The following is a 27,293-nucleotide window of genomic DNA, read 5'->3' as shown; positions in this document are numbered from 1 at the left end:
CCATCTGACTAACTGTAAACTATCTGTTTTCTTCCTCCAGGAGAAATAAGAACTACAAACCTAAACTCAGTCTGCCCAAGGTAACCGTGATGATTACTACCTGAATGACCTGGACCAAACAGCCAATCATTATTGATCAATATTCATATACAGTATATAACTCCTGTCTCTGTGGCTCAATCTCAATCCACCCAGCGCTCTGAGCACTGAACACTCACACACTTTAATTAACATTAACATGTTAACACATTCGCCGCCGTTGATGTAATTTTACATCACGGTGCATCTTGCATTATTCCTGAGTAGGGAACTAGAGACTGCATTGAGATTGGGCCTGCCTGCCTGCCTGTCCTTCTGTCTGTCTCCCTCTCTACCTGGTTGTCTGCTTACCTGTCTGTCTTTCTGTCTGTCTGTCTGTCTTCAACCAGCATCTGCTGGATGTGAAGTCGTTGCGTTACCTGAGCAGTGTGACACTCCACGACCGCATCACCAAATCCCTCCTCCACCTGCACAAGAAGAAGAAACCGCCCAGTATCAGTGCCCAGTTCCAGGTCAGTTCTCTAGCCCAGTACATCACATTGTAGTAAATGTTCTACAGCTCTGGGACACTTGCATAGTGGAGCCTGGTTTCCCTCAAAGGATCAATATGAAGGCCTTATCGACATGTATCTTATCTTGTATTTTGAACAATGCCCAACGACCTCCTCACTTCCTCACAACAATACTATATTTGTAATATATGAGAATTAAGGCATAACGCAGTCATTTCGGTTTCATCTTTCATTTTTGTATTAATATAAAAAATATATACATATATATATATATATAACATTGTATCAGATGTTGACTGATTAATTGTGCTGTGCTTGTCAATGCAATTAAAATGATTATGACAAGACCCATGAAGCCATAATGTTGGTCTAATACATTTAAATATACATTACATTTACAACATGTTGATTTGTGTGTTCAGGCTTCTCTGAACAAGCTGATGGAGACTCTGGGCCAATCAGAGCCTTACTTTGTCAAGTGTATCCGCTCCAATGCTGAGAAGGTGAGTGAAGCGGGCAGACCTTTATGAGTTCAATGAAGCCACCATTCGGTACGGTTCCTTACTACAGTAATCACTTTCATCATCTTTCCTTATTGTTCTCTCTCTCTCTCTCTCTCTCTCTCTCTCTCTCTCTCTCTCTCTCTCTCTCTCTCTCTCTCTCTCTCTCTCTCTCTCTCTCTCTCTCTCTCTCAGCTGCCATTGAGGTTCAGTGACAGTCTGGTCCTGAGGCAGCTCAGGTACACGGGCATGCTGGAGACGGTCCGCATCCGCCAGTCAGGATACAGCATCAAGTACACCTTCCAGGTTAGAACCTCAACATGTCATGCTCTGTGCATCACCTCCCTGTTAGCCCTCAACATGTCATGCTCTGTGCATCACCTCACTGTTAATCTGGAGTCAGTGAGGTCAGATGTAGAGTTGCTGGCCAGCTCATATATGCAGATCTAGTACAACAAACCATGTGTATGGCTATCCAGGGTTTGATCAGGTCAGTGTCGTGATCTTCATATATGGAGATCCAGGTGATGATAGTCAGCTCCACATATGGAGATCCATAGTGTGGAATTTGCGCTGTTGGGGCAGATCGGCGCATCCGCGCGGCATGGGTGACGGCAGACTGCTGGTCGAGTGCTGTCGCTTTGGCATGGGATCAACTTTGACCAAAAAATGTAAAACGGGTATGGCCAGGGTTCATGGCCATGGCCAGGATTCATGGCCATATATAGGCGTGTCTTGAGTGTAGAGGGTTTGATGATGTCAGATTGACATGGAGCGTGTCATGAGGCGTGATGTCACGAGGCATAATGGACTGACTACCATATATGGAGATCTGAGGGTCTCCATGATGTCACATGTTGTCACGAGGCGTGACCATAATATATGGAGACGTGATGTCACGGGGCATGACCATATATGGAGACGTGATGTCACGAGGCGTGACCATACAGTCCATGGAGGTGTGGGTGATTGACGGACGGGAGATGCAGGTTTTCAGTGTGTTAGACTACACACATACCTGTCTGTATTGGGGCGCTCCACCGTGGTCCACCGCGGTGTATCGGTTTGTCGGGTCAAATGCCGGTCTGACACAAAGGGTTAAATAATAATAGCACCAACAACCATACACGGGATTGACAAATAATTATATCGAGCCCTGCAACAAACAATAAACACACAATACCATACAAAACCATAAAGTAAATTCACACACACACACACACACGCATGCACACACACACACACACACACACACACACACACACACACACAACAGACAAACACTTTGGTTCCCAGCAGTGTATTACATGCCCCAAATATATGTTCATACGTTTTCCTGCAGACAATGTACAGTCCAAGAACTTCACTCAGTGGTCAAACAATGTTCAATAGATATGACGCACGCAATGAATGTTCAAGCACGGAGCACAATAACAAGGCAGTTAATGTTCCCCTCTGCAAATAAAAGAAACGGTGGGTCAAAACGTCACTGTCATTCAGTCACGGTCAGAACGCTGTGAATCCCCTTACTGATAGTTGATGCAGGTCGGACGTTTCCTCATGAAATGTGTGTGGAGAGAAAATGAATTGGCTAAATGGGGGAGAAGAGGAGTAAAAAGCAAAATAAATTAAATTATAATAACACACAAACCTTTACTTATTAACCTTTTATAGGAATGAATATAGTTAGCGGTCTGTCGCAAGTTCCAGTTCTTAAATTAGCCACTGATTATGTTCTGGCCCTTCATCTAAAAAAGATTGGCCAAACTTAATTGCTGACACCTGCTCTAAAGATTGTGTCTGCTCTCTGATGTATGTGTCACACAGTATTGTATATGTGTTTTACCAACCAACAACCCATTTTTCCAGGACTTTGTGCGTCATTTCCACATTCTCCTGCCGCGGGGTACGTCTCCAACCAAGTCTGGGATCAGAGAGTTCTTCAGACAGGTCCACCTGCAGCCAGCAGGCTACCAAGTGGGAAACACTATGGTATGATCACACACACAGACACACACACACACACACACACACACACACACACACACACACACACACACACACACACACACACACATACTCCGTCTCCTGTTGCTGAGCCAAACTTTAAGAACAGAACCATGAAAACAAAGCAGGGCCTCGCAACTCACTTTTGAATGCTCCAGAGTTATATTCGCAACAAACAGCAGGTATCTTGTGTTTTTTTCCCCGCAAATTCAACTTTGGTTGAAATTAGGTAATAAAGCCTAAGCCCTACTGATAATAACCGATCTAAAAGCTCACAGCGCTTGGCATTGTGAATCGTTACGAGCTTGTAGATCTGTTATTTCCCTCAAATGTTTCCCCCGCAATGGGGACACCAGGGTTCAGGTGGTTCAGTGGGTGTGTCTAAATTGAGGCATTCTGCAGAAGGGCGGGTGTACTGTATACAAGCATCAGTCTCTACCGAAGCAGATCATTTTCCCCCTGTGATAAAGATAAACTTTATTGATCCTGTCGAGGAAGCCGGTCCGCATTTATAGCAGGAGGGAACAGGATACAGAACCCAGTAAAATAAAACTAAAAGCGGAAGATAGAGAGTCAAAGCTAACATTGCACATGTAAACATCCTTTTTTTTTACTCTCGGATTGGTTTCATGATCTATTCAGAGACATTTGTAGGAAGAATCGGGAAAGGTCCGGCAGCGAGCAACGAGAGACGTGGGCTCGTCTCCGCCTCTCCTCTACATGGGTGGGCGTGGCTAACCCTCCCTGTCTCTCCACAGGTGTTCCTGCGGGAGGCGGAGCGGCAGCGTCTGCAGACCCTCCTCCACACGGAGGTCCTGAGGAGGATCGTGTCGCTGCAGCGCCGCTTCCGGGCCGTCCTGGAGAGGAAGCACTTTGTCAGCATGAGGAAGGCTGCCAGTGTTGTGCAGGTGAGACTGACCAGTGATCAGGCCCCGGCGGAGGTTGTTCACTTGGGACGGTGGTTTTCGGGACCTTTTCATGGTTCCATTGTTTTATGCAGCGTTGGAGCCACGGACCACAATTTGATGACATTTAGCCTCTCAGACCCAAGATTTTGTCCACAATTCCATGCTGTATTGATGTTGGAGAGATAACAGGCAAAGTTGATAAAAAATAACAATTCTTCTACATTCTCTAATTGTGCATACCTCTTCTAAACTAATTAGCCTATAACTTAAAATGAAACGGGCCCACTTGGTTTCATTTTACACTCTCAAGAGTTGACTACGAGGGTCCATTTGGACTCAACTCTCCATCAACTCTCCATCATTTAGCTGGGGACCACCTGGAACCCCCTCAAGAACCACTGGTGGTCCCCGGACCACTGGTTCAAAACCAGTGTTTTAGGAATATAGTCCATCCCAGTTGGAGCCAGTAGAGGCTCAGACTGCAGACAGAGTTTCAGATATCTTCCCAACTCTCGCAAAAGTGTGTTGTTGGACTAGAGAAAGGTTGATAAAGTAGATTTTCTCCTGGTTTGTCTCTCTCAAATTTGGCTTACTAACATTTTACACTAAATTATAATTATGTTTTTGTTTTTATAGGGACGAATGTCCCACCCTCCAAAATCAATATTACTACAAGAGATGTTAAACTTTAATATTCATGAATCGTTTTTAATGATGCACCATAATTCACACTACACAGTGTGTGTGTGTGTGTGCCTCCACTTACCCGTTTAATCTTTCTATCAGTGATTAGGGGGATGAAGACGAACGGGTTTGGTGTTTAGACTACACTTAATAGTCCAAATAGAGACGGAAAGCATGGAAAAAGAACACTTCTGAACTCAACTGACTCATCTAGCACTTTGTTCTCACCAGAGGGGAAAGAGAGACATGAAAGAACAAGGGACTGAAGGGGGTGAGAGTAACAGAAGTAAAATACAGAGAGGAAAGTGCGATGAGACAAGAGATACATTAGAGAAAGACGGTGTTATGTTTCAGGCAGTTCGCTGACACTGGAGCAACTTGAAACAGGCCAGCGTGTATAGTGTTTCAGTTTCAGCTCCAGGAACATGTCCGCTATGCTTATGGGGATCAAACCCGTGACCTTTCTGTGTCCGGAGAGGGTCACCCCATGAGGCCATCATTCATCACCAGTGCCCCGTAAAAAAACAAAGAGAAAGATAGACTTTATTGAGGGGAAGCAGAGGGAGAGAGGGTGCAAAGAAAAGTAGTTGAAACTGAGCAGATCATTAAAGGGGATGGGTGAAGGATGGGAGATAGGGGAAGAGGGAGGGAGAGAGTGATACAGACAGAGAGAGAGAGAAAGAGGAGGGTGAACAACAGAGTGAGGGATAATGGCACATCCAGAACTCGGACGGCATGTTTTTCCTGGAAGAGGACGAGGTCGAGAGGAGAGAGACGTCCAGATCGTTGTCAGACTGAAGGAAAACAAACCCAATCACGGCCACTGAGCGTCTGCTGGCAGAAGAAGAACAGGAATGGACTTAAACGGATGATTGCATATGAACTGGGAACTAAAAAAGAAATGTTAAAAATGTTTTAAATATTATTAACATTGTAGATTCCATCTCTCTTCAAAGTCGTAGTTCCTTGAATAAATAAACCGCGTGGGGAATGTGGGTAATGGTTTACGGTTTCATCCGTGTCTCACAAATGCAGCGAGTGCACTTCTGTCATGGATGGTGTGTGTGTGTCTGTTTCCGCAGAAGCTGAGATGATGTTCAGTAGAGTCTCTTAACGATCATGATGTGACACAGAGTTGTGTACTCTGTGATAAAGAACATCTGTATTAGTTCCTCGTCGTTACGCAAAGCACACTGTTATGAAATAGATGGGATGTTAGGTTCCAATAGCTTCTGGTACTCATTCGTTCGTTCCATTGGTTGTCAAACTATGGATCAGGGCTTGGATAATGAAAAAAACACAAATGTTCTGGCCTGGGTCGGCCGCGTTGCGGGTTAGAGTCGTGAACCCGACTACCTTAGCTGCGTGTCTTCCCCCCATCTCTCTCTCCCCCCCATTTCCTGTCAAACTACTGTAAAACCTATCGATAAAGGCAAAAAGCCCCCAGAAATATCTTTAAAAAACCACAAATGTTCTTGTGTGTGGGATAAACGCCTTCCTGGGTGAGATTTGTTGCAGTGTTTGAGTCAGTCAGTTGTTGGGAGTGCAGGTCTGTAACAGTAACGGAGAGAGTGAACCATAGAGGTAAAATGTCATTACACTCCCAGATCCCAATCCCAAACCTTAATGGCAGCCATTTTAACGGATTTACTGTTCTGAACTTGCTGTAATAGCGAGGCCAAGTAAAGCAGGAATGGAAGCGTTCTGCGCCTGGCTGCCATGCTGACGCACCTGGGAGCCAAATCGGAGCCGGAAGTTTGATGGAATGCATTGAAGTCAATGAGAGACAGATGGACAAGAATAAACAGTATATTTTTAATGATTGCGACCTTTGTAAAATAATTGTTTCAGGAAAATAAATACACAGACACACGCACAAACACAGATGATGTGATTTTATCGCTATAGATGTAACAAAACAAATGTTTCTACTCTTTATTGATGTGTGGAAAGGTCCTTTTAGTAAGAGATTAGTTGCTGCACAGGTGATATTGCTACCCATACTGTAAGTGGCAAATAATGCCAAAGTACAGTACGATGGCAGACATCAATGACGACCCATTGTCCTATTATCACATCATTCAGGTCTTATTGTACCTTCGTCTCAATGTACGTCTTTGTGTGCTTTCCACAGCGATGGTGGCGCAGCTGCCTCTTCAAGCAGTCTCGGGAGTCGTCACTGGATCACTCCGCCTCCTTCCAGGAGGGGGCGGCGGTGTGCCTGCAGGCGGCCTGGAGGGGCTACCGCGAGCGCCGGAGGTTCCTGCTGTGCAGAGACTCCGTCGTGGTGCTCCAGAGGAGCTGGAGACACTACCGCCGTCGCCGCCGGACGCTCGCGGCCGTCATGGTCCAGACGGCCTGGCGGGGGTACCGAGACAGGAGCCGCTACTGTAGCGTCCACAGGGCGGTGACGGGACTGCAGGCCCTGGGCTTAGGGTACCTGGCGCGTCGCAGGTGAGTTGATGAGAGAGTGCAATAAAACGCAATATGTATGTCTGTTTACTGTATGTCCAAAGCATGTTTTGGTCATTTTTCTGCTGTCTCGAAGAACGTACCATGTTGTCTAGTTTGTGAGCTTCTGTGTCATTTTAGAGTTTAGCGTTGGCTATTCATAAATAACAGATCCACAAGCTTACAGCATGAGCTTGTATATCTGCTATTTTTTGAATAATAGTTTTGAATTACAAATAGTTTGTCTTAATTTAATGGGTTACATATTATCTATGTGGATTGTTGGAATAGTACCTTTCCAACAGTTGGTGGTGACTAATGAAACAGCATTTTTTATGCATATCCACTGATGGTTGACGATGATCTTTCAGGTTCATGGAACTGAAGGTGCAGCGATTACATGACAGACAGCTACTGAATGAGCAGAAGAGACTAGAAGCAGAGGTAGAGGAGGTAGAGGATTCTCAAGCCACGGTGGACCTCGCCGTTTCCGGAGACGACATCCAGAACGTCTCCGTGGAACACCCGGCCTCCAAGCCAGAGTCGACAGACATGTTCGAGGCCGACAAAGAGGAGGACTCCGAGGCTCAAAACAGGAACGTCGACGAGACGAGCCACAGGACGACGCGGTCCAAGCGCGAGAGCAGGCGGATGAGAGAACTGGAGCAGGCCCAGTTCAGCTTGGAGCTGCTCAAGGTAAGGAACACAGACAGGGGAGGAAGTCCTCTCCCTGAAGACGCCTCCGCCCCGGACAGGACCGCCCCGTGTGAGTCGGAGGACCAACCCCACCACGACCAGCACCACTCACCCCAAGGGTCCCCGCTGAGCCACGGGAGCTTTGAACTTCTGAGTGTGAACGGAATGGAAACCGAGGCTTCTAGTTACCTCGGTGGCCAATCAACTGTCAGCCCCCTCGACCTCAGCTTGGAGTCCTCCCATCCTGAGATTGTACCGTTCGACGAGGGGCTTAGAGATTCAAACTTTCATGAAAAAGCAACGGTTGTGGAGCCGTGGCTCAAAGAAGACACTCCACCACGTGCAACGTTTTATATCGCCGCTGACCAAAGCCCCGTCCAGGAGCCCACAATTGAAAGCCCCAGCAGACCTGGCAAAGACAGGAGAGAGTCCACCCCTCGACGGCCGGTGGTGGTGGTGATCAGCATGCAGAAGGAAAGCCCTGCGGACGAAGGAGAGCTGCAGGCAGCCAAAGCCCAGGGAAGAGCCTCTCGTACAAGCGTAGCCTCGACCGCTTCCCCCAAGACCGCTTCCCCCAAGGCCTCCATTGTGGGGTTGGAGGTGGCGTTGGAGAACGGACAGCCTCCACAGACTGCCGCCCCCGCAAAGAGAGACTCGTCTGGGAAGGACAGATCCTCTTTGCCTGCCAACGCTCACGTGGCTCCTCAGGAACAAGCGGGAGCGTGCTCATCGGAGGTGGACATCCAGATTGTCATGGAGCCCAGCAGGGCTCAGGGTCCTGATGCTCTGCCCAGCCAGGAGGACAAGAGGCCGGCTAGGCCCGTCCAGGACGCGCCCAGCCCAGCCCCCCTCGACACCAAGCCACCAAAGGCCCAGAAGAAGAGCTCGGCCCAGAAGGTTATAGTAAACATGATGGAGAAGCCATCGAGCTCTGTGTTCATGATGGAGAAGCCATCGAGCTCTGTGTTTTCTCCGCCCAGACGAAAACTGCCCTTCTCTAAGTGAGTTCACCCCGTTCCACTGCACAATATTGAATGCCATTGTTGATTGAGGTGATATTATTTGTCAAAGGTTATTTATCGTGGTTATTGATTACAAATTGTTCTCTTCGTTGTTGGTTAGGTCTGATAAGGATCTGGTGAACCAGGAGAGGTCTCTGACCCTGTTCAGAGATGATGGTAAAAGTACCGCAGCATCCAGAAACCGAGAGGTACAGTATATTGGGCACACACACACACACACACACACACACACACACACACACAACACAATCTCTAACCTTGATGATAACCTCCCCATGTGGTTGGTTGCCTGGCAGCAGCAGTTGCTGTTGGGTCGTCCAGGTCCTAAAAAAAAGAAACCGCGCATGTCCAGGACGCGCTCCGACTTCCTGACGCGCTGCAACTCTGAGGGCGCCACCCAATCCGACGACGATGACGACGTGTTCTACACCCCCGTCGTCCCCTCCTCATCCCGCACGCTGCCCCTTCCCCTCTCCCCCACAACACACGTTTCCCCTGACGGAGGTGACTTCCACAGTGACTCTGAGATGGTAAATAAAGCGACACAATGCCTCGTGGACTGCTGAAAAGTAGGGCTGCACGATGAGTCACACTGACAAAATGACAGTCGTTGAGGACAGGGTCAATGTTATGGACAACGGGCACAAAGACGCACACAGCTGTTTTTTTTACAAATAACTACCCAGGCACGTCAGAAGGACTTCCTCGCTCTCAGCTTGTAGTCTGTGTGGGGAAATCAATACAGAGAAAACATGAACAGCTTCACTTCACGCAGGAGGAGGTACAAATAAATAAACACTTATTTAATGCCAGTTTGAGCTCAGGAAGCAATCACGAAACACAATCACACAAATCACAAACGGCTACAGCTGTTTTCTTAGGAGAATAGCGGAAACGGAACAGAAACAGAATTGACTTAATCTACTTTTCCCTGTCCCGGAACTACAGATTTTATTTTTTATTTTTTAAGGAAAGTACGGTGTCAAATTTTATTTAAACCTTTTCTGCACAGTCAGAAAGAACGTATAGAGTAAAAGCTACACGAAAGAAGCAGCTCACAGTACATAATATTACAGGTAGAATATATTTTTGTGTGTGCGTGTCATGCAGCCCTACTCTGTCAGTCCCTGGCAACCCCTCCGGCTGACCGACCGATAATCTTCAACACCTTCCTATACTGACAAGACCCTCCATGCTCCTCTCTGGCTATTTTCTTGGGGGGCCAGAAGAACCTTTTAACACTGCTGCTGCTAACCCCGCCGCTGCTGCTGTAGGATAGATGTGAGAACCGTTTCTCTGACTGTAAAACGGCCAGTCTTCTCACCATCTTGTTCTGAAGGTGGAAAACAACCATGCTGTAACCTTTCACACAAAGAGGGAATGTCCTGCTGACTCAGCCGGTCGATGTCACCCCACACACTCACACACACACACACACACACACACACACACACACACACACACACACACACACACACACACACAGAGAGAAGAACCATGGGTTCAAGTGCTGGATCATGACCCGTGCTGCGTGTCATCCTTTGTCTGTCGTTCCACAGTGCTGTTATACTCATCAGCTCACTGGGATGGAAAAGAGAGAGAAATATCACTCAAAGAACCACTTGTCTTGGCTGCGCTAGACGGCCGCGTTGCATTCAAACGACCTGTGATCTCATGGGTTAGATTAGAAGGTGAAACCGCTGGTCACTCTGTATTCCAGGCTGCCCTCCACGCTGGTCTCTCTCATCAAGACAAGAGATGACTGATTCGTAGGCGGTTTGACATCTGATTCAAATGTCAAGCACAAATGTCAGACAACATCTTTCTAAAGATGTCTCAGTCTGGACACTCGGAACAATGAAGGCTGATTTATAATTGCTATAAGACCGTATCGTTTGCCGGAAATAGCCACGCTCACAACTTGAAGCAGGTTGTAGATCAGATATTTTCAGTGAGCGACATCAACATTGTATTTGCCCTCACCAGCAGTCTGATTTTGTGGACAGAAACCTCTACATTGACAATAATACAATTATCAGTGTACAGTATTTTTTTGCTCAAGGACACTTTGTCTGTTGTGGGACTTGAACCTGTAATATTGTAGCTATACAGTACGGGACTGTCTCTCTCTAACCTGTTGGCCCGAGGTGGAATCCTACTCCTAAGAGCACCAACGCTCAGGTTTACCTCCACCTTGGAATGCCAGCCGTTCCACATGCATGCGGGAGCTAAACTTGTTGCCATAGTAACTCTTCTCCTCTGGTCTAACTCCCTTCCTCTCGTAACAGGGTCTTCCCAGCATGCACTCTGTCTCAGCCCGTCTCATAACAATGGTATCGATAACTAATATGAGTTAGAGTTGTTCCGATACCGAAACCAGTGTCGCCCAAACCAGTATGCCAGTCTATGAAACCAGTGTTGCCCAAACCAGTATGCCAGTCTATGCCAATCCCAAACCACGTCATTTATCATATGACGATAGATATGTAATTTACAGTCATCAATTACTTTTTTCTTTCTTTTTTTTACTCCTAGATCAGTGGTTCTCAAACTTTCACATTTCAAGGACCCCCGTAACTCTGAAAGTGCATGTTCAAATGGATTGGTTCCGTTTGTACACTCTCAGTAGATGACAGAGAGAGAGAGAGACAGTACGGTCAATTTGGAATCCCCTCAAGGAACCCCACTTTGAGAACCACTGTCCTGTAGAGTGTTTTTAAATGTCACACTGGTATTGGATGGATACTCGGAAACGACTGATACGCAAGTTATGGACATCGGAATCGGTATTGGGAAGGAATAAATGGTATCGGTGCATCTCTAATATGGGTACTAATATTAATATTTCTACCGTCTTCACAGTTGACAGCCTTGTTCTGTCAAACCTACAGTGCCCCCTAGAGGCAAAGGCTTTTCATCCAACTTGACTCATTGTAGGGGGAGAGACAAAAAATGTCAATATTGTTATTGTCAATATTGTTAATATCTCAACAATATAGATACAATATAGTAACAATATGTACATGGACAGATCCTGGGTTAAAGAACAAGAGTTGCCATGTACATCTGTATCAACTATATCTGTATTAACTATTATTAACTATTAAAGTTAGTCTACATATTGTTGCTGTCATGCCAAAACCTTGTAATAAATCTTGTAAATAGCAGCGCTCTAAGCTCACCGTGTTCTTGCTGATCAACTATTTTCACTATTTTAAAATGTTTTGGACATGCAAGGTTTCCACCCGACAGCAACGATATGTTAGTATTAATCATTGTACGGGAATCACAGTGTACATCTGTTGGTATTAGCCACCATAGCTCAGAAAGAACCCTTAGTGTTAAGTGTTGGAATGGCAGGGGCTCGGGAGGTAGAGCGGCCGTCTTGGAACGTCTTGGAGCGCCCATGTTCGATTCCCGGCTGCTCCTCCTGGCTGAGTGTCAAAGTGTCCTTGAGCAAGACAACAAACGCCTAATTACTCCCGATGAGCAGGTTGCCGTCTTGCATGGTTTATTCAGCCATCAGTGTGTGAATGTGTGCGTGAATGAGAAGTAAAATGTAAAGCGCTTTTCAGAAAAGTGCTTTATTTAAATGCAGTCCATTTGTTCACCACCATCTCTCTGCTCTGTCCAGTCGTCGTCTCACAAAGAGCAGAAGAAGCTCCATAAGACCATGTCTTCGGGGGACCTCGGCAAGGTGGAGGCTCTCAGAAAGAGCTCCACCACCCAGGATGGAAGGTAGGCCGCCGCCCTCCTCCTCCAGCCTCGCTTTTTACCACCACACAAATAGGAGGTTTTCCTGCTTTGGCCCGATTTCTTGAGTCTGGACCTAAAAGATACTTTCTTTGCTTGTTTTTACACATAAGAGTCCTTATGAACCATGGTCCAGAACTCTTATCTATGTCATCAACATAATTTTAGTCATACTCTCCAATTTAGGAAATATGTAAGATAACAATGCCTCTATTTCATATTTATGTTGGTTACGGTTTTGTTTTGCATGAGGAGTCTGACAGCTTAATGTGACACTTTAAACTGTCTAAATTGTAAATGGGTGCAGCAGATTAATTTCAAACCCAGTGATGAATACACCAGAGTTAGCTTGATACACCCCAGACCACCGTTTGTATTGGAACAGAGACTGCTTTTGTGGTTCATAATGATTTTTTTTTAGCTGATGCAGATAGTTAAAGCCACTTTGTTGGTCCGTAGCAAGCACACTTTCAAGCACAAACCGAGAGTTAGTAGTCACACACAAAGAAAAGATTTGCTTATATAGTAGTATATAACCATGTAATGTGATAGTATTTTATGTAGTCATCAGAAACGCATCACAACATATACAATCATACCTGTCGTTTTACATGTGGATAATATGACGCTATACATACCAGTCACTTTTATTGATCTACAGTAATATTAGCCCCGTTATTGTTGCGCGCCAGATCTCTGACCACGATAACTGTTAAACGACCTGTTGTTCGTAGAGATGGTCAGGTCTGCACTGTCAGGACCGCATAGACCCCAAAAAGCATGAGTGTATGCAACACATCCTGCCATCAGCTCTGTCTGGCAGCTGTGTGCGTTGTCAGAACGAGGATGTTCTGGGAGAGATGTGATGCGTGTGCATGTGTTTCAGCAGCAGGGTGAAAGGGAAGATGCGTTTCTGGAGCAAGAGCAAACACGCAGACAAGAAAGTGTCCAGAGAAAAGCAGGCCAGCACACACGGTAAGATCACATAACAGGGCCTTGCCCCTCTTTAACCCATTTATACCTGAGGCAGATGTTTTCTGAAAAACTGAAAAAAAAGAAAGAAAAAATATACAGTATATGATTTTACTACATACTGTAGTAGGAACAATGTACCTAAATGGGTTAGCCATCCATCGAGATAAAACAAGAACTGCTCCTTCCAGAGAGACGCTACCTCTCCTCCTCACAGTTCTCTGTCCTCCTCTCTTCTCCTTCCAGAGAGACGCTACCTCTCCTCCTCACAGTTCTCTGTCCTCCCCTCTACTCATTCCAGACGTATATAACAACAGTTCTCTGTCGTCCTCTCTACTCCTTCCAGACGCTACCTCTCCTCCTCACAGTTCTCTGTCCTCCTCTCTACTCATTCCAGACGTATATAATAGCAGTTCTCTGTCCTCCTCTCTACTCCTTCCAGACGGTACGTCTCCACCTCACAGTCCAGAGCCGTGTGCAGCTCCTCAGGGTGCCGGGGCTCCCAGGGAATGGAAGGAGAACAGGCAGCCAGCGTCTCCACCGCGGAGGAGGCGGAGGAGTGTGAAGATCAGCACCGGGTCGTTGGAGAACGCTCACTGGCACAACGACAGCCTGGAGATCCTGACGTCAGCACATGACTATCGCTGCATGAACGACTTCTTGTTGAAGAAGGTTAGACCACACACGCACACACCCCACGCACTGCACACCGCACCGGTCTTGTGGGTTGATTATTTTGTGAATAGGATGATGGGGGAGGGAGGGTTGGGAAGGGATGGGAGGGAGGGAGAAGGGGGGGGTGGGGGGTTGTATTGAGTTCAGTTATGTTATCTAAAAATCGTTTTGTGACGTGTTGTGAGCTTGTAGATCGGCTAATTTTGGCACGCAGCTAAATATAAATCAGGCATTATGACGCCCATCAAGTTTTTCAGATCTACAAGCTCACAATGAGTCACATCACGACACATTGTGAGCTTGTAGATTTGCTATTTTCAAATGGTCAAAATGTATATGGCTGAAGTGGTTAATGTATGTTTTGTATTAATAATCAAAATGTACAAAGTAACCTGTAACTAAAGTTTGCAAATAATTGTAGTGGAGTAAAAGTACAATATTGTCCTCTGAGATGTAGTGGAGTAGAGAAGTAAAAGTATTGAAAATTGGAAATACTCCAGTAAGTAAAAGATACCTCAAAATTGTACACAACGTTACTTGTTTACAGTTGACACCACTGTGTCCACTAAATCAACTGGTATGATGTCCAAAATGTTGACCTGTGTCTGTCTCCTGTTTCATATGTCTGCCCACTGTCTCTGTCCAATTAAGCTGTCACTAAATCACAGCTGCGTTGTGTTTGTCCAGATCGGGGACCTGGAGTGTGAGGACAGTAAGAAGGACACCATGGTGGATGTTGTCTTTAAGAAAGCTTTGAGAGAATTCAGGATCAACATCTTCAATTCTTACTCCACCGCTCTGGCTGTATGTACACACACACACACACACACACACACACACACACACACACGCATGCACGTACCGTACGCACGCGCTCACGCGCGCACACACACACACACACACACACACACACACACACACACACACACACACACACACACGGGATGGAGCCCGTTCATTTTGATTGATAATCGAGCCAGATTCTTATCGAGCCCACGATCGAGCATGTTCTATTATTTTTGGAAAGACAGGAGACGACAATGAAAGAAGGGCCTTGTTAACCGATTAATGTGTGTACCGTCACTTTAAAAGCGTAATTTTGTTTCCCCGAGCAGCGCTAGTTGGCAGCCATGAATACACTTTTAGAACAACATGTTTGTGCCAGCATGGGTGATTAGATTTATTTCTTGATCACATCTGTGATCTGTCTTGATTGTTTAAACATGACGTCATGGGCCGCTATGCTCAATTACAGGCTTGATAAGCCCAAAGCTTATTGATAACGGGTACTCAATATTCTTGTTATCTGTTTTTTTCAAGCTCCATCCCTAGTGCACACACACATGCACACGCAACCTTTCCTCTAGAGACATTCATGAATACCGTAGTTTGTTTTAAAGTGCTTGGGAGGGGCTGGGTTTCTTGTAGCTAGAAAAAGAAAGAAAGTCTCCAATAATTAAATAAATAAATTCTCCAGTAACCATGTGAGAATACACTAACACGACATAATCTCAAAACGTCACATGCTGGTGTATTTATAAATGTTTATGGGACCATTTTCTAGTAGGTACTAGGTAGACGTTACTTGCTTTTTACTTGTGTTTTCCCCCCCAAAAAAGAAGAGACTCAATATAAGTCTCTCCCGCTTAGTCTCCCATTGACTGATAATTATCAGATATCAAATTATTCACTCAGGAATGCGACAAAAACTCCATGAATTCAAGGCTTCATGGGCTGTGCAATTGATAGAAAATAAGTCATTTTTTGGGTGAACTACTATTTAAACAAGTTTTGTTCCTTGCAGCAGAACAATGACTTACTGTAAATGTTCCTCTCCTCTCCTCTCCTCTCCTCTCCTCTCCTCTCCTCTCCTCTCCTCTCCTCTCCTCTCCTCTCGTCTCGTCTCCTCTCCTCTCCTCTCCTCTCCTCTCCTCTCCATCTCTGGCCCCAGATGGATGATGGTAGGAGTATCCGTTATAAGGACCTGTATGCGCTGTTTGAACACATCCTGGAGAAGAGTATGCGTGTGGAGGAGAGAGACTGGAGTGAGTCTCCCGTCAGAGTCTGGGTCAACACGTTCAAGGTGTTTCTGGATGAGTTCATGACTGAGTACAAGCCCACGGAGGGAACCCTGAGCAAGGTGAGTTAGCCCTCTATACTTTGTCATACGACAAATAGCAAAGATATCATTAAGATATCGCCCACTATCGCCAGGCGACGTCGCCCAAAAGATTAATTATTTTTATCTTTTCGGCCGACGTTGCTCCGCCCACTTTTCGACCATCGCCTGTTCGCCTGCTATCGCCAGTAGTTGCCGGGTCCCATTGACAAATAATGCACTTCCGTAAAATTCATCTGGCTGTCGCCCACTGTTAAAACGTACTGTTAGAACAAACCTTTGATGTAATGTAATTGTAATGTAATTTTCTGTTTTTATGACCTTTCAGGTGCCTAAACCTGAACGTAAGAAGGGGAGGAAGAAGGAAACAGACATAGTAAGTTTTGATTGATTGATTGATTCATTCATGTGCCGTTTTGTATTCTAATCCAAGGCATATGGAGAAAATCATTTGTTTGTCAATGTTTGGCGTCACTACGTTTCAAATAAAAGCCTGGGAGGATATCCTGTTGGCTCCTAAATGAGTTCATATGCAACTGCTCAAATCCCCTGCCTGTCTTTTGACTTGTTGTTGTAACTTGTTGTAAAGTAATCTCTAAAACAGGTTGTTTTTGTTCAAATAATGTGTGAATATATATACATTGTATCTGTGTGTCCCTGTGTCCAATGTTCTTCTGTAGGTTGATGAACACGACGGGCACATCTTCAAGTCCACCCAGTACAGCATCCCTACATACTGTGAATACTGCTCCTCTCTCATCTGGATGATGGACCGGGCCTGTGTGTGCAAATGTAAGGGGACGCACGTGCAACGTCGCGCATGCATGCACGCATCGCTCAAAGCCACACGCACGCACACACTTCACACACTCATTCACCCTACTCTGGAGAGTGTTTCTTGTCACATGAGTAATGCCAATTTATATAGGATCTCTCTCCACGTAACTCTCTCTCTCTCTCTCTCTCTCGGACACATATCTTTATATCTTATTGTTTTTCTCGCGTTGTCTTTCTCATTACCACACTCTCACAAGCACGCATGTGCGTGCACGTACACAAGGAACGCACACACTCACGAGTCTCTTAAGTGTTAAACTGTAGTAATCGGATTACAATCTCTCAGCCCTGTCATAGAATCTGATCACGATGTTCTAGATCTGGTTATGGTCTCCACCCTGGGCCATGCATCCTCCTCTCTGTGCGTGGATGAAGCTCTCACGGCAACCGCGTGTTTGACTAAATGAATAACGATGCTGTGTAGTGCGTCATCTTCGTCTCTCGCCACAGAGAGGAAAGCTGCAGCGTTCAGAGAACTACCTTCAGTATTTTGGGGCGATTGTAGTTGCTGCTCTTGTCCTTTGTTCTATATCTTGGGGTTGCAGGGACATACTGTAGTAGTTAATGTGGATGTTGCTTTTGTCTTCTTCGTGTGTAGTGTGTCGCTACGCCTGCCACAGGAAGTGCTGTTCCAAGATGACCACCAAATGTAGCAAGAAGGTAGGCGGCTATTTTTGAAAAATCTTGAAAATTGGTGCAAGTCTTTGAATGTAAATATTTTTAATTCAAATCTTTGCTTCTGGGGGTCCCTGGAAACACATTTCTTTAGATGGGGTCCACGACCAAATACGTATAATTTGGGGGTACTTATTTACTTAATCCTCTTCGATCCCAGTGGTGGAACATAAGGCTGTGACTATCTGCTTCCATCTGGTCCTATCCTGTGCAGCATGTTGTGCCCCATGTCATATAGGCCATTTTCAGTTTTTGTAAGTCCCACGATTTTGTAACCCATTTTTCACCCCATTTTTCACCCCTGTGCCATTTTCAGTTCTGACGTCACAGTTCTCCGCCAGGTTATTTTTGGCCTCCCTTGTTTCCTCTTTCCAGTTAGGGGTCCGTCTTAAGGCTACTTTAGCAATGAAGCAGTTGTCGTAGTTTCTGTAACAAGGGATTGATTTACGGGGTGAGGTTGTTGGCCCCACGCCCAACCTCCAACCTGGAGGGCCAGGTGCTGCTTTTCGTCCGGCCTCTACTCTAGAAACCTGCCCGGCATTGGTTGAACCTGCTGAGGGTATGAACCCCCTCCGGTATAGCCTTCTGAGTCACGGAGGCTCGCAAGCCTCCCCACCACGGCAAGGTAGCAGCACACGGAGAGGATTTGGGGGTCCTTGACATGAAAATATTTTGAACACCACTGATACGTTTTTCAGAAACCTTCTTTTTTTTAATCGTCTACTCAGGCTTTTGTGAACACCCCGGACAGTTTTTAAGTGGCTTAATTCAGTATGTAGATATATTTGATATTCATTTTAGTTGCCCCGCCCCCTTCCTAAGTTCCTATACAAACCCATCTTCAAACTCGTTTTAACCATGTTGGATTCATCGAAAACACCCGTTCTTATTTCTGTTGACTCATATTGCCCTTCTAATACATTTTTTTTCATTTACTTTTCTATTTATTTGTACTAATTTTTTGTGAAAATGAAAGAAAATCCCCCCCAAAATATAAAGAATATATGAACAAAGTAATAAAACGGCCCTCTCACGTATTAGGAGGGCAGTATGAGTCACCAGATATAAGGGCGGGTGTTTTCGTGGAATCTATGGTTAAAATGGAGTTTAAAGTTACATAGGAAGGGGGCGTGTCTGATCAAATTCAAGCTACATTCAGTGTTTGCCGCAACTACAAATATTTACAAGCTAGTTTACAGAAAAACAAGCAGAAAAGTGGCTTATAATAAGCAGACCTGGCAACGCTGCTCTCAGTGTAAATGGAGGATAAATGTGATGCAGTCCTGTCCTGCTGCCTTTCAGTACGATCCTGAGCTGTCCTCCAGGCAGTTTGGAGTGGAGCTGTCCCGTCTGACCAGCGAGGAGCGGACGGTGCCCCACCTAGTGGAGAAACTCATCAACTACATAGAGATGCACGGCCTGTACTCAGAGGGCATCTACAGGAAGTCTGGCTCGACCAATAAGAGCAAAGAACTCCGGCAGGGCCTGGACACAGGTGGGGATTGACTAGTGGTCCGGTCCATTTAACAATAATAATGAGGGGAGGATAATGACATATTTCATTAAATGTCTGTCTTTCTTTCTTTCTTTTTTCAATATTCAAGAATACAAATTATTCATTATTTATATATTATTTTTCAGATGTGATTTCTCTCTGTTGATGAGAACAATTCAATTTAATTCGTCTTCACAGTCTGTTCAAACACCCACATCAAAAACAACACAGAGCACATAACACCAAGCCAATACAAAAAATCACACCCGTGTGAACCGAGTGGTGCAACTCCCCTCTCTCTCTCCCCCCTCCCCCCCCCCCCCCTCTCTCTCTCTCTCATTAGCAGGCAACAGTGCAGCACTGTCTCTCTCTCTGTTTCCTACTGGTACTCATTATGGTGCTCATTAATACATACATAGGTGAACACGGACATTGCTGGTTGTAGGAGTGGTTGCACCACTCAAAAAAACATGAGGTCCCCACAGTGTACCTGTAGAGTGTAGAACCATCCTATCGACGCGGCAGTTTGTTTAATGCTGCGATGGCTGAGGGAGCAAAACTCCTACTAATCAAATACATATCTACATATGTAGAAACAAACAAATAAAGCATAAAACATACATTGTATGTTCTGATACATTGTATTTAGCTTTAATGTTTTTGTATGGAGTTGTGCTTGAAATGTACTGTAATTCTGCAAACTGTTAATAAATACTTCAATCAATCAATCAACTCCATGCAGATATGTTTTGAGCAGATGGAGCTCAGTGTAACACCCCTCTCTCTGTTTCCAGATGTGAACTGTGTGAGCCTGGATGACTACAACATTCATGTCATCGCCAGCGTGCTCAAGCAGTGGCTCCGCGACCTTCCCAACCCTCTCATGACCTTTGAACTGTACAAGGAGTTCCTCAGGGCCATGGGTAAGATGATGCACTGCTCAGACCTGTCTCTCTAGCTGCTATAGTGATAGGTCTCCACTCTGGAGAAGGTCCAAAATTATGTGTGCTCTTAAGCCTAGGTCAGACCAACGATTAGCGTCATTTGATTGATTGACCTTTATTTCATGGAAATCTGATCTCTTTTTCAATTGAAAATGATTTTACAGACATGACGGACAACAAGGTACACATAAATATAATAAAAGACGGTAGGTAAGAAGAAATATTACGCCAAGTAGGTACTGTACATACTGTATGCCTTCTTCCAGGTCAGCTAAAACATCTTTTTAAAATGGCAAAAAGAAACAAGGATGTCTAACTTCGTCAACCTTTCTTGTCATTTTGTTCCATACATGTGTTTGTAGTACAAACACATGTACTTCATCGTACGGCCGGAAATAGCAGACCAACAAGTTCACAGCAGGACGTACGACAGGGCAGCATTAGAATGTTGCACAGTAAAATGGCTGCGGTCAGAATTAGCCTTTATGTTCTTTTTTTTTTTTTTTAATATTTTTTATCCCACGATTTTGTAACCCATTTTTCACCCCTGTGCCAATCATCTACTGTGATCCTGGGCTCTACACACCCTCCGCCAACCTGGGGAGAGCAACGGACTTAACTCATGCTCCCTTCATGCCTGAGTGTTCAAGTTGCTCCTTTACACCTGACAGGGGGAGTTTCCCTGGTTGGACGTAGCGCGTGGAAGGAACACGTTATTCCAACCAGTTCCTTTCCCCTCCATCAGGCGCCCCGGCTGGCCAGGGGGAGGCAGTTTAGAGACCAGGATTACTGCATGTTTTTGTGAGGGTACCTACCCTAGGGGACACGGGGAGAACATGCAAACTCCACACAGAAAGGCCCTTTCGCCAACCCCGCCTTCGGGTATGGGCACTGATGACGCGGAGGAGGAAACACGCCGCCAGCACCCACAGTGCCCCGAGCGGGAATCGAACCCAGGACCTTCTAGCTGCCTTTGTGTTCTAACCCTGTCTTGTGTGTGTGTGTGTGCGTGCGCGTGTGCGTGTGCAGGTCAGCCAGACAGGAGGGAGGTGCTTAGAGGTGTGTATTCTGTGATTGACCAGCTGAGTAGAACTCACCTCTACACACTGGAACGCCTCATCTTCCACCTGGTCAGGTCAGTACTGCACCACTGCTACCACTGCTTGTACATGGATGTACTACAGTATACTGCATCTGAATCTGTGATGATCAATAATAAGAGTCAGAAGAACTACAGTAACCACCATCCTCTGGTGTGTTGTGGTGTTGTAGGATCTGTCTTCAGGAGGACACCAACAGGATGTCGGCCAACGCTCTGGCCATCGTCTTCGCTCCCTGCATCCTGCGTTGCCCGGACACCACAGACCCCCTGCAGAGTGTCCAGGACATCAGCAAAACCACCGCGTACGACTCCACTGTTCTATTTGGTTCTTCTGTTCTACTCGTCTGTTTTTGTTGTGTTCTATGTTCTATTAACTGTTGTAGTCTGTCTGGTCCTACTCTGCTTTGTGTTTTTCTATTATATTATATTCCATTATGTTCCCCTCAGTTCCATTCTATCTGTCAATCCGTTCCGTACTATCTGTCAATCTGTTTCACGCTAATGGCATCTTTCCTCTGCAGGTGTGTGGAGCTGATTGTCAACGAGCAGATGAGTAAATACAGAGCTCGCCTCCGAGACATCAGCAGCCTGGAGTTCGCCGAGAGCAAAGCCAAGATTCGACTGACTCACATCAGAAAGTCTCTGGTAAGACCAACAGACCGCAGGATAAGAGCAGAGATCTTTGTATATAGCACAGTAGCACAACAAAGCAGTCCGCTAAATGTCTTCAAAGTCCTTAAATTGTCTCAGGGACTCCAGTTTGAAAGTGTTTTCTTCCATTTCCTGAATGTGTGTACATAATATGTATGTATTTATACCAATGACCAACCCATTCCAGTGTATACTTCCTGTTTCACTCTGTATGCCAGACGTTGAAATGTCATGTCACATCCACCCTCTAGGGGGCTGTCATGGCCGACCACGGGTCATGATGGAAACATCCTCATCTCCTTCTCATACAGAGTTCACTGTAGATCACAGAGATATAATAGATTCTGGAAAGATTCTGTCAAAAGTCAGTCAAATGACTCTGTTTTTCATTAAATAGCAACATCCACACACGAGTCAGAATCGAGGTATTCCAACAGAGCTGGAACAGATCCCTAGCATAAAGGAGTAGTTCACCCAAAAAACGACTTATTTTCTATCAATTACACAGTACACCCCATGAGGCCTTGAATTCATGGAGATATTTTTGTTTTTGTCTAATTACTAAGCCAATAGTTTGATGACTGGGGGCGTCTCCTACTGACCGATGAACACCCGGTCATCACATTATTGGCTCAGGAATGCAACAAAAACAAAAGAATCTCCATGAATTCAAGGTTACATGGGGTGTGTAATTGATAGTAAATAAGTCATTTTTAGGGTGAACTCTACTCACTCTAGCCATGTGTTTTATCCACAGCCCTCCTGTGTTCAAGATATATGAAGATTTTCTATTCCAGTGGTTCTCAAAGTGGGGCATGCAGAGTTGCGGACTGCAAGTTCACAACGTGAGCTTGTAGATCTGCTATTTTCAAAACTTTTACCAACATAATCCTTGTCCGTCCGTGGCCAAAATACATATTAATTTGGGGGTTCCTTGACTTGAAAGCGTTTGAGAACCACTGTTCTATCCCATGCCCCCCTAACCCTCTTCTATCCCACCCCTCCTTCCAGAAACCAGTACTAATTGCTGTTAGGTTTATGACTATGAGCAAAACCCGCACTGCCACCCCGGTATGTATGCCCCTCCCACTGCTCCGTGTTGCCCCGCCCACTAGTAGCTATCACCATTGCCTGTCCTGTCTGTCTGTCAGCCCATTCGTCCATAGAGCTGTCCGTTAGCACGTCGCCGGCACTGCCCACACTTGATGTCTGTCACAGTTGTTCCCGTCACAGTCCCTGTCAGTCTGTAGACCGATGCTCTTCTAGCTGTCTGTCTGTCTGTCTGTCTGTCTGTAGCGGTTTTCACTTAAAATGTAGTTATCAAAGTGTAATTGTATTGAATGAGTTTTGTCCTACTGTTCAATGTAATCACAGGGGAACACAGAATAACTCATATGGAACTCAAGTACCGGTAAAATATTGAAACCATTGATAATATTAGTCATTGAAACCTTTCAGTATTGTATCATTTGCCAGTAAAGTAGTTTGTGGCCAATGAATGGCACCGTCGGCTGCCTTGAGGAATGCTAACACTGCTAAGTGTAGACAGTTTGGAGGTATTAAAACAATAACATTTATGTTGTGACTATTGTGAATAGCAAGGGGAAATAACAGAACACTTTTATGAAAAGTGGCAAAACCTTTATATTGCGGCAGAGCCTCGTCCTCACTATCAGAATGGAAGACTTTGCGTGTATGTTGTTTGAGTGTATGTCAGTTAGTATAATCGCTTATGCTCTGTTTGTGTGTCTTACAACTTTATTAACACGCAGCCTAACACAGCAAAGCTAAAGGTAACATACTGTGTGTGTGTGTGTGTGTGTGTGTGTGTGTGTGTGTGTGTGTGTGTGTGTGGTGTGTGATGCGTGCGTGCGTGTTGATAGCCGGAACATCGCTCAGTGTCCTAGCTGTCTGTAGTCAATCAAAGCGTTTGTGTCCCACAGCCGTACTTTTGGACACCATGTATCTCTCTGACAAACTCCATCATTGTGGAACATCCTGTAGTGTTTACTGTCAGTGTTAGTTTTAACTAACTAGCTCACCCCCACACACACCTTTCTCTCTCTCTCTTTGTGGATGTATATTATGTCTGACCACCCTTCTTTCTGTGTGTGTGTGTGTGTGTGTGTGTGTGTGTGTGTGTGTGTGTGTGTGTGTGTGTGTTTTTTGTGCGTGTGTTCGTGCGCATACGTGGTGTGTGTGTGTGTGTGTGTGTGTGTGTGTTTTATGTGCGTGTGTTCATGCGCATACGTGATATGTGTGTGTGTGTGTGTGTGTGTGTGTGTGTGTGTGTGTGTGTTTCTATCCACAGAGTAAGGCACGTGTTCGTCAGAGTGGCAGCCACACACCCTCCCCTCCTCTGAGCCCCAAGGCGCTCCTCCCAGTGGCTGACACAGAAGGTGCAGGGGTTGGAGTCGAAGGAGAAGAGGGCGTGGCGGAAGTGGGGCTTAGTGATCAGCAGCAGCTGGTGATGCAGCAGGAAGAGAGAGTCCTCACTGAACAGATAGAGAGTCTGCAGAAAGAGAAGTATGATGTCATGGCTTTATCGTCGCTCAGAACATGTTACTCAATGTTTTTTCATAATGCTGAATACATTTGTCTATATTTTTAGACAATGACATGACATTTGAGTATTTAAAGCTGCACTATGTAACCTTTCTCTATTATGCTGGTTTTTAACCTATTTTCCTCTGCAAGTGATTTTTTACCATTACGCTAATAGTCTTCCTGCTTGCTCAGGGGATAAATTCAATATCGACCATCAGGTAAAGATTGGTGTCAGATCCTGTGTCTACTGTCCGAGAACATGACCTTTAATGAATAGTGTATTTCGGTACTTACATTTTCATGTTAAAAGACAGTTGTGTTACATGATCGTGCAGGTTTAGCACCAAAAAGGTGTAGGCTGAAGCCAAAGCTTTACCCTTTGACACAATCTAAACATCACAATAGAGCAGGGAGACAAAATACAACCACCCCTATTTGTATACGTTATATAGTAACAGTACCATACAGATTGGACAAAATTGAAATTTACTTATTAAAAAAAGTTACATAGTGCCGCTTTAATGCAGCCTCGCATAGCAACACTAATATCACTGCGTGGATATTAGTCTCGTCCCTCTCTCCCGCCCCATATTTGAATACGGGGCACTGCTTGGTTATAGCCTGGTTCCAGACGAATCTGGTTGGCTGTCACCATTTCGGCCGTGAAGTCCTCCCACAATTGAGACAGACCAGACTTAATCTGCCTGGAGCAATACATTGCCAAGGCAGATGAAGGCTGGCTACACAAGGGTAGCTTAAATGTTAATTAGGTGTTGCGTTTGTTTACATTTGTCTCCACACTTATTTTCAGAGATATTGATGATGCAATAATCATGTCTCTGTCGTTGTGTTGTGTATTTTGTGTTGTGTATTTCTAATGTTTGAAGGCAGCATTATCCATATATCGGAATCGGTCAGAATCGTTATCGGCAGATATGACCGTGCAAATAAACGGAGATCGGATATCGGTCATAATTTCATAATCCCTGGTTAAAACGATATAGAACTTGCCTAAATATTAACATAGCCAATGTTGGCTACACATGGTTAATGGTTAAATGTGGCTGTCTGGCCCCATGGTGTATACAGGGAGGAGTTGACCTATGAGATGCTGGTCTTGGAGCCTCGGACTTCAGACGACGACACGCCAGAGTCTGAAGCATCCTTTGGCACCGCTGACAGCTCTGAAAACCTCGCCATGGAAAGGGATGGAGCCACTCCTGACCTAGCTGGTCAGTGTGTGTGTTTGTCATGTGTTAGAATGCATGTGTAAGTGTCTTGTATTCACTGTGTGTGTGCGTGTGTGACTGTGTGTGTGCGCGCAGTGTTTGTCATATCACATGTTAGATTGCATGTGTAAGTGTCTTTTATTAATTGGTCAGTGTGTGTGTTCATGCTTCCATGTTTGCCATATGTTAGAATGCATGTGTAAGTGTATTTTATTAATTGGCCAGCGTGTGTGTTCATGCTTCCATGTTTGCCATATGTTAGACTTAGAATGCATGTGTAAGTGTATTTTATTCATGTGTTATTGTGTTAGAATGCATGTGTAAGTGTCTTTTATTCATGTGTTATTGTGTTAGAATGCATGTGTAAGTGTCTTGACTTTTATTCATGCCTCCTTCATTGTGGTTTTACCTGTGTGGTCTTTGTCTCCCCCTGAAGGATCATCGTTGAACTTCTTCCTCAGAGACAGTTGCACCAACTGTTCTTTACTAAAGCCTTAATTCTAACTGATAAATCGGTCTTTGTTAAGACCAGAATTTCCAAAGGGGGTTTTAACCTAAACTTTCTCCAACACAGATAGGGGAGGGCCCAGCATGGAATGATCCTGATTAGCTCCAATAAAACTCCTCAGTTTCAGGTATTTAAGAAAATGTTTACGAGGGATATCATTATTTAATGACAAGATCCTCAAACTAAAGCATATTCCCATTGTGACTTCCAAAAACATCCCTCAAGTAACCCACCCACTTCCTGGCACACATTGGTTATTACCCCAAACTAGGCTTAAACAGGAGAGGTGGGAGAGTTCGCCAAGATACTTATTGACCTTGTGTCAGACACCAATGACCAATCATAGTTTTAACTATAGGATTATGTGTATTTCTTTTTAGGTTTGTATGAGTATCTCACTAAATATTAGAATGAAATTATAACAAGGAGCTTGACTCTATATCTGTCCATGCCGGAGAGTTCTCTTCTGTGAAGTAGAACGTTAGTGTTCTTAATTGAGCTGCCCAGAAATACCACAGCGTGTTAGGACACTGTAACCGTCCCCATACAAAGTACTGTTAGCAGCTTTATTATTAACTATAATACCACAGCACGTTAGGACACTAGCTGTAACCGTCCCCAATACAAAGGACACGTTAGGACAATGTAACCGTCCACATACAGGGCTTGACATTAAGGCTTGTCCGGGACAAGTAATAAATCTTTCCGGACAAGTGCATTACAATTTTACTTGTCCGTTGGACAAGTGACTCTTGGTTTCACTTTTTCTGTGACAGGCAGTCTGCGGAGGCAGTCTTTGATATAAATACTAGAAACCTTGAGAAAATAAAATAATCGAAGCAAAGCTGTCTTTGTGGTTTTAATACACAGAAATGTGCGCACACAAATGATGGAAGTTGCACGCGGTATAAATCTGTTGCAAGTAACACACAGAAAGAGAAACAACACAGAGTATTTATCAGTGTTT

The 27,293-nt window shown here is 45.0% G+C and overlaps 1 protein-coding gene across 4 annotated transcripts in view; it reads left to right on the top strand.

Moving 5' to 3' along the window:
* LOC308314288 (unconventional myosin-IXAb-like) overlaps window positions 1–27,293 on the top strand; it is a 125,627-nt gene that overhangs the window by 93,215 nt on the left and 5,119 nt on the right. For 2 of the 4 annotated variants that reach the window (XM_080761831.1, XM_080761832.1), the window contains exons 20-45: window positions 41–80; window positions 429–551; window positions 974–1,054; window positions 1,247–1,357; window positions 2,921–3,043; window positions 3,817–3,966; window positions 6,785–7,104; window positions 7,473–8,798; window positions 8,920–9,007; window positions 9,116–9,349; window positions 12,454–12,557; window positions 13,462–13,547; window positions 13,987–14,216; window positions 14,907–15,023; window positions 16,171–16,359; window positions 16,667–16,714; window positions 17,019–17,130; window positions 17,774–17,835; window positions 19,153–19,345; window positions 20,140–20,268; window positions 21,319–21,424; window positions 21,562–21,693; window positions 21,913–22,036; window positions 24,354–24,568; window positions 25,679–25,821; window positions 26,393–26,453. In XM_080761831.1, the coding sequence (XP_080617957.1) occupies window positions 41–80; window positions 429–551; window positions 974–1,054; window positions 1,247–1,357; window positions 2,921–3,043; window positions 3,817–3,966; window positions 6,785–7,104; window positions 7,473–8,798; window positions 8,920–9,007; window positions 9,116–9,349; window positions 12,454–12,557; window positions 13,462–13,547; window positions 13,987–14,216; window positions 14,907–15,023; window positions 16,171–16,359; window positions 16,667–16,714; window positions 17,019–17,130; window positions 17,774–17,835; window positions 19,153–19,345; window positions 20,140–20,268; window positions 21,319–21,424; window positions 21,562–21,693; window positions 21,913–22,036; window positions 24,354–24,568; window positions 25,679–25,821; window positions 26,393–26,418 (4,612 nt within the window). In that variant the 3' untranslated portion in view covers window positions 26,419–26,453. The remainder of the gene's footprint in view (window positions 1–40; window positions 81–428; window positions 552–973; window positions 1,055–1,246; window positions 1,358–2,920; window positions 3,044–3,816; window positions 3,967–6,784; window positions 7,105–7,472; window positions 8,799–8,919; window positions 9,008–9,115; window positions 9,350–12,453; window positions 12,558–13,461; window positions 13,548–13,986; window positions 14,217–14,906; window positions 15,024–16,170; window positions 16,360–16,666; window positions 16,715–17,018; window positions 17,131–17,773; window positions 17,836–19,152; window positions 19,346–20,139; window positions 20,269–21,318; window positions 21,425–21,561; window positions 21,694–21,912; window positions 22,037–24,353; window positions 24,569–25,678; window positions 25,822–26,392; window positions 26,454–27,293) is intronic. The other 2 variants (XM_080761830.1, XM_080761829.1) reach the window with 1 other exon arrangement.

Source organism: Protomyctophum bolini (assembly GCF_963924005.1).
Source record: "Protomyctophum bolini genome assembly, chromosome: 4".
Taxonomy (NCBI): Eukaryota; Metazoa; Chordata; class Actinopteri; order Myctophiformes; family Myctophidae; genus Protomyctophum; species Protomyctophum bolini.
The sequence above is the reverse complement of the archived record's forward strand: the minus strand, read 5'-3'. Positions and strand labels throughout refer to the sequence as shown.